The 7,786-nt window shown below is 43.3% G+C and overlaps 1 protein-coding gene across 1 annotated transcript; it reads right to left on the bottom strand.

The window, feature by feature from the left end:
* Nucleotides 1–201: 201 nt before the first annotated feature.
* LOC119300875 lies at nt 202–3,530 on the bottom strand. The gene is made up of 2 exons (XM_037577772.1): nt 3,137–3,530; nt 202–2,943 (listed from the first exon to the last, which is right to left on the bottom strand). The coding sequence occupies exons 1-2, from the start codon at nt 3,279–3,281 to the stop codon at nt 890–892; spliced, it is 2,199 nt and encodes a 732-aa protein (XP_037433669.1). The 5' UTR covers nt 3,282–3,530; the 3' UTR covers nt 202–889.
* Nucleotides 3,531–7,786: the final 4,256 nt, after the last annotated feature.

The raw sequence follows: 7,786 nt of genomic DNA, 5'->3' as shown, positions 1-7,786 counted from the left end.
TTGTAATGATGAAACCACGAACAGCCTTATTTTCATCAAGATTATAGCACAACAACATTCATGTTCCTCCATTGAGAAAATACGGCATTCACGCCTCATCCTACGGTGAAAGAGAGGCTTTTATAGCAACAGAAGTAAAAGAAAAGAAACACCAAAACGTAGTAGCAAAAACAGAAACATCATTATAGTGCAAAGAGACAATTCAAACCAAAACATCACAAGAATATTTCTCCACGCACGGGCCAAGTCAGAGTTAACGCACAAATCAACACCCAGCAATTGCAGGACAGGAATTTGAACAGCTGAACCATGACCAGCATTTACAAGAACTTAGGTGCACCTGACCACTGCACCCTCTCACCAAAAGAATAATTTAGTCAGAACAAAATGCTGCTAACTATGCCTCACCACCTCTAATCACAATTCACAAATCCATTCTGGTGCAATTTTAAAAAGAAAAGTGAGCAAAAATTTGCCGACTATACCACACACTTTGAGATCCACATTTGCCTACCACTTATAATTCAACATTTCAAGGCACTGATCAAGATGACCGAGGAGATCAGCCAAAGCGCAGCTCACCACCTTGGAGAAGAGCATTTCCAGAACACATCCTGTTGCAGATATCCTCGAGGATCTCTACTGCATTCTTGGGAGGGTAATACAGTCAGAAATCCAAGTTGAGATCGGCAGCAGGTCGCCAGATTGGACGTTTTCAAGTACCCGTCAGGTGAAATGGATCAAGGCCGACAAGGGTACTATGAGCTATATGGACCTTTCACAAGACCTACAACTCTACAGATAAATTATCTACAACAACAATACAAGGTATGAAACACTGTTCTTTCATCTTCCATGTTGCAATTTTGTAAGAGCATGTGCTGCAGTACTAACTTGATGTGTCAACCTCCTTCCCATGATCTTCATTTATTGTTCTTCGGAACCTTCGTAACCATATTTCATAGTCCATTGGGTACGGGGTCCCACAAAGGCTGTCAACATAATCTGCAAATGCTTTCAAAACTGCTGCAACATCACCCAGCTTCTGTTGTATAACTCTCCTTGACCATGATGCCTCTCTCCATTGAAGTGCACCTTCAACCGAGTCAAGCTCTGGGCAGACTCCACCACACGAGAAATATAAAAGGTATATTAAACTTTCAGCATCAGATGCGGCACATAGCTTCCCTTCCTGAAGAGCAAAAGTAGATGAAAAGAATAGATTCATCAAAGGTCGATCCCTATCTTCTAGGATAGCATGACCCCATCCAATAAGTACAAAATGTGGTTGCCTTGAACCATTGCTGACACGGATCACATTTTCTGGCCGGATATCACCGTGACGGATTCCCGCAGATGATGCAGCAGCAAGAGCAGATAAACAGTCATGGCAACATCTCAGAGCCTCCTCAACACCAAACAATCCATTCCGTATCAGATTTGAAATGGTCTCCCCAACTGGTGAGGTGACAAGGATTGGAGTGCTGCACAGTGGATGACCACAACTCCCACTGGAGTTCGGCTTGTTGCACAGGCCTGGATGGCCTACACGTCCAGAAGCTACCATCTGTGGTATGTATCTGCTAGAAATGTCCCTTTGCTTCATCAAGGTCAGTACTTTCGTCTGTCTTTGAACTTGGTACCAGGAATTCATATCCTCCCATGCTGGCTCCAGATGAGAAGGACTGGAACCTACATACAGCAAATAGGATTTGGTAGGCTCTTCCACAGGAACAGCACCATAAATAGGAGGCTCACTTTCTGTTCGAATATCATTGATTTGAAAACCCTTCTGGCAGTTAGAATCTTCCATGAAGACAATGGACCCAATCTCAAGCTTCAAGATTTCATCTGGTTTTACATCTACAGTGCCTTCCTCCTGCACTTCAACAATTTCAGGAGAATGACTTCGCTGCTGGAACCGAAACAGACCGTTTCCATTGGATTGTCTGTCGACCAAATGTCTCTCCGATCTTCGACTCTGTAACCGGGAACTATGCTCCGTGGCCAGTTCATCGAGAGAATACTTTGGTGCTCCGCAGAATTGGACCATTGAGTGGTAAACTGCAAGGAGAACTTGAAGGGTCCCAATGTCTCCCCAGTTAGCATTCCCAAGTTTATTCCATACCCGGTCAACGGAAGAAACTGTAATTTTGGCATCCTTTTTTATCCATTCAGCAGCACACTCATAAACATTGTTCAAATCAAAATTTAGCTTGTTCAGATCGCCTTGGACATTGACCACCCCTCCAAACTGTGAATCTACGAGGAGCACATAAACAGAATCTGAATTTCGAAGGACAGTGGAGGACCTGCTGAGGCTCCGAGAAAGCAATACACGAAGTGCAAAGAATAGCGCCTCCCCCAGGACAGCAGGGGACAGATGCTGGTCACTCTGCGCAGAAACCATTCCAATATCAGGTCTCAACAAAGCCAACACAACAATATGATCCCACCTCCCTTGTGAATGCTTTGAATTCTTGAGCAGCACAGCTGTCGCACAGACACCATCGAGTTTTCCGCTGCCAATAGCCTTCTCGGCAGGGTAAAATCTGGAGCTCGTGCTGTGTATGCAAGCAACAGAGAAAGGCATAGCTTCCTCAGGACCCCAGAAAGCTTCCCACATCCCCTTGATGCCAGCGTGCAGAAAATCCTCCAGGGCAAGATGCGCGGTAGCTTCAAAAACATCCGATGTGGATGCATGAAGAGCGTTGGGCATCCGCACTAGCTGCTGAAAAGTAACACCTTCCAAAGCATAGTCAAAATTCTGCAGCTCCGCAAGGTCAAAAGGAACATCGAAAGCCGGCTTCCGGAAACCGCAGTCCTCGCTGTCCCCAGAAAACCAATCCTCTAGGCTTGCAGTGAGAAGCTCGCTGTCCACAAACTTGCGGAGGAAATCTTTACAGGCGGATGACGATGAACTGCGCCGGTCAGGCGACTGGCCTGCCAGACACCACAAAATTCTCCAATTACAGTGTGTAAAGTTTGCACGGCAAATATGCCAAGTGATCGAATTTGAAGGACTTGAGGAAAGTACGTGATTCAAGTTACCAGTATTAAGTGCTAGGAAATAGCAGGACGGGGCAAATAGGAGGACTCTAGAAGCACGGAAAGGAAGTGGATCACGGGTGCTAACCTGACGGCGTGGCCGCGTGAGAGCCGTGGCGAGGGCGGGGCCGGCGAGATCTTTCGGCGGCGAGGGCGAGACCGGCGAGATCTCGCGTGGGCGGGGCGGCGGGGTCGAGGCGCGTGAGATCTCGCGGCGGCGGGGTCGATGCCATCGTCGGCCCGCACCACGCCTCACCGCCTTGTCACTGACTCACTGTCACCGTCGTCCTCGGCGCCGTTGTCGTCTACGTCTCCGCGGGCAGGGGGCCGAGCAACCGCCGCCTCCTCCGGCTCCTCTGCCGGTCGCCGCGCCGGATGCGGAGGGGGAGAGGCGGCGTGGGGAAGAGAAAAAGAGGAGAGGGGATTGGGGATCGAGCCGACTCGAGTGGCTGCTCTGGTTGATGAGTGCGTTGTGTGCTGCGGCTGCGGCTGGGGCGAAACACCTGGACCACATGGTAAGTGAGGTACAGCTGTGCAAACACTCCCATCCCATGTAGCAACCGATTGTTACTGCTCCGCTTTTCGCTCGCGCTGCCAATTTACAAAACCCTGCGTAAATGAGTTCCATAACCCCTGCAAAATCGAGTTTCAAAAAATTAAAAGCCTGCAAGCGCTGAAAGTTCAAAATTAAACTTAAATATGTGCCAAAATTTGGACCGACAAATTTATTTTTATCCCGCTTGACTTTTTTGCGGGTAAACTAACTCGGTGGCCTTAGAGTTATGGAGGTGCAGTGTATCCCGGTCTTTACTAGCGAGAGGGCAACTACTCCGTTTTCTTTTTAGTTTGGTTAGAGTTTGTGTTCTGTCCAAGGCGAGGCGACGATGGCGGCTCCCTAAAAATGAAATAAAGTTCTCTTCACCTAGCCCCCGCCCCGGTGGTGTATCTAGCATCGTTGGAGGGTGTGTTGAGGTGTGACTCTGAAGGATCTCGTAGGATTCGGCCGGTGTTTGTCTCCGGCGGATCTGTTTGGTTCTGGCCTTCGTTCATGTGTCTACGGGTTGGATTCCTTCAATTTTCACTTCTATTTGTCGACGGTTGTTGTTCTAATGCGCTGGTCCCGTGGGATCTTAGCACGACAATCTCCCGAATGTTTACTACAACAATATTTGTCCAACATGTATATTTTGTTACTTCTAATATTCTATGTACTGTCATGACAACAGATGAACATGTTGAAAGTTTTTCCCACAAAATGAACAATGAATAGGATTACAGTCATTTTCACATACTATCTTACAAAAACTCATCAGAACCTAACCAAACAATTGTACGTTGGGAACTCTTATATGAGCCATGAAATGTGCAGAGCCATTAACTAACCTCCGCACGTACATAAAGTTGTTGTCGTTGCATCCCATGAAGGAGGCCCTTTGTCTCCTCCACCAAGCCAGACACCAAGGATCCGTTGATAATACTCTCTACAAGGGTGTCCACCCCTTTCTTGCAACCTTGCTAAATGATCACGGGCTTGTCCATTCTTTCTAGCTTCACGGGCGTACCCTCGAGACACACTGAGATTTTCGCCTCCAGCTAGGAACGGCAGGATCGAAGAAAATGACACACCAAGAAAATCACTTCACTTGGAAGCAAGGATATCACTTTTCGACTTTGATTCTCCATTTGCATTTGTTTTTTCTTTGTTATCTCGAGCATAACTATTTTAGCTTTACTCAGGCAATTTTTGGATATCAGTTGGAAAAAAATTACCCTAAGATGGTCATTGCATGGCTGGGAACGAATCAAACTAGATGGTTATGTTTTCTCAAAACTTCTAAGTCATTCCTAGAGAGCATAGGTTGCAATGGTTGAAAAGGTTAGTGATTCACATTAGTAAGTGATGAAGAGTACTAAACCATCATTATGGACTTTGGAAAGTGTCCTTACAACCTCTAACCCTTGAAACCTGATACAACATACCCCTCATCTTCACCAATGTGTCTTCAACATCGGTTGACGTGGCACTTGTGTGTACATATCTCCACTGACATGTTAGTCAACATTTGCATGAGGTAATACATTATGTCTTAGCTTACCAATAAACATGTATTTTTCGTGTAACCGTGATAGGCATCTGATCAAGGTTTTCATATCCTCTTGCACACGCATTCATGATTGAACGCTCGTTAAAAGGCTAATAGAAATAATTATCTCTCAATTGGCCAAAAAGCAAAATAATTTATATAAACATATGATATTTCGTTGTTAGAATGCTATGTCGATATCACATGCCTAAACGGTTACATTTTGGTCAAATTATGTAGCGTAGAGGTCATGCAAAATGGCCATTTCTTGTAGTTGAACGTATATTTGTGTCAAACACAATATATCCATTATGACAATACCATTTATGAAAGTATTTACCATAATTTTTATCTAATTCTTCCAATATCAACCAATCTTTGGAAGAACATTTCCAAGGTAAGCTAAATATCTATCCCCAAGAATAAGAAACTCATTGGTATTGTATTGCCAAAAGCTGGCACTACAATTTATAATTTTGCCTTAGAATTTTAACAGGGTTTCTTTCCTTTTCATTGCAATGCGCTCAAGGAGGTATTTCCTAGGATTTTTTACCTATTGTAATTATTCTCCTTTACCAAGTTTTTTGTGTGAATTACATGATCTTTTTACTCTCCTTTTTAACATTAGTACAGACGCAAACGCTCATATATACGCGCATACATTCACCTCTACGAACGCACACACGCACACCCTATCCCTATGAGCACCTCCGAGAGACTAGGCCGGCATGTCATTTTGAGATTTACGAAATCACGTAGGTGCCTCGTCGTCGACGGGAACGTCTCCTCCCACTGAAAGCGCATCGCCGAAAATCTTGAAATAAATTCAGGAATAATGCGAGCACTAGGACTTGAACGCTGATGGGCTCAGGATACCACTGTCCCTCTAACCATCAAACCACAAGTTGGTTTGCATGATTTTTTTTACTCTAAAACGGGTGAAGTCAGGCCTCTCACATGGTATAGTTGTCACAGAAACAAAAGTAACAAAAAAACTTTGTATCAATCGCGTGAAATTTTTTCTTTGAAATTGCGTATGAAATATCGTAGGAATAATTTATATGATTGTTTTTTAAAAAGGGCATGTATCTATTAGAAAAATGCATTACAAGTACAAAATGCACCCCAAGCATAATAAAAATTATATCAAGGTCTTTGGAACACTGATGACTAATGCCACCACCACAATGAGCTGTCGACTCGCTTGTCGCGACTCCCTTATTGAAACCGGCCTATCCTCCTGGATGTCAATGTCGGGAAGTTATTTAAGAAAGAACTAGAAGGTTCAGCCGCAAAAATAAAAAAGAACTAAATAGAAGGTACCCCTCGACAAAGAAATATAAGAGCGTTTAGGTGGTGTTTGGTTCTCTAGTCCTAGGACATTTTCTAGTTTCTAGGACTTTAAAAAAAAAACTCTCAAAGAGGTGTTTCTAATGACTTTAGCAAAAAGTCCCAAAAAAGTCCCATCCTATTTGGTTTGCTAGGGACTTTTTCTAGTCCCAACATAAAAAAGTCTCTGGAACCAAACACCCACTTAGGCTGGTTGTAATGGGGAGTATCATATACTAGTATCATGCACATGATATTAGTATATGATATTACATTCATAATGCATAGTATCATAAGTTAAACTATGTTTGGTTCCAAAGAAGCCACCAACTTATAAGTCGAAAAGTGAAAAAGTGACTTATTTTGCCAAACAGACCCAACTTATAAGTCACCCCAACTTATAAGTCATAAGTTGCTTCACCCTAACTTAAAACTTATAAGTCACCCCCTTTTACGTGGGTCCCACCACCTTTACATAAAAAATAAGGTGGAAATGTGTGGTCAGGTTACTTATAAGTCAGGTGACAACCAAACGGGCGTGACTTATAAGTCAGGTTACTTATAAGTCAGGTGACAACCAAACGGACTGACTTATAAATCGGATGACTTAGGGCATGTACAAAAGATGATCTCTTATCACAATTTGTCTCACCATATTTTTAGGAATAGCTAGTTATTTAAGATAAGGCTAAGATATGATCCATTGTAGACATATTTTTTTGTCTTCTCTAAATTACATGCAAGACTTAAGATAAGACTATCTTATCAACCATTGTACATGCCTTTATTGGAACCAAACAGGCCCTTAGTATCTTAGGTTGCCTTATTAATTATCATGCATGGCACAAAGTAGTACATCATTTAATATGATACGGTATCATAATATGACATCACACCCTCTTTTTCCTCATTTAATTGTGTGCCACATCACTTAAAAAGTCTAGTTGATATGCATGATACCGCTTATAATACTTTCATTACGATCAACTTTAGACCACTATACGTTTCCAAAAAAAAAAACTTTAGACCACTATAGAGGGAGTAATAAATTATAAGGGGCGATAATTGCAATGTTATTAATATGCTGTACGGCGCCCCCGAAACAAAAACAGACATCAAGAACAAGGACACGCGCGAGCATTTTCTCGCTGACCCCATCCGTCCTTGAGATGTCATGTTCTTTAAACATGGAAACTGAGCACCACAAAATGAATGAACACGTAAAGATTTGAGTCCACCATTATTCACATGATCACATCACACCTGGAGAAGCCGAGAATGTCAAAATACGTACAGTTACCTACGAGCGCTGCCGCTGTGATTCA

The sequence above is a fragment of the Triticum dicoccoides genome, chromosome 5A, assembly GCF_002162155.2.
Source record: "Triticum dicoccoides isolate Atlit2015 ecotype Zavitan chromosome 5A, WEW_v2.0, whole genome shotgun sequence".
NCBI classification, from domain to species: domain Eukaryota; kingdom Viridiplantae; phylum Streptophyta; class Magnoliopsida; order Poales; family Poaceae; genus Triticum; species Triticum dicoccoides.
The sequence above is the reverse complement of the archived record's forward strand: the minus strand, read 5'-3'. Positions and strand labels throughout refer to the sequence as shown.

Coding starts and splice junctions, on each gene's coding strand:
- LOC119300875 (XM_037577772.1), bottom strand. CDS start 3,281: ATGGCATCGACCCCGCCGCCGCGAGATCTCACGCGCCTCGACCCCGCC. Junction 2,944..3,136: donor TCACGCGGCCACGCCGTCAG/GTTAGCACCCGT, acceptor GGTGTCTGGCAG/GCCAGTCGCCTGACCGGCGC.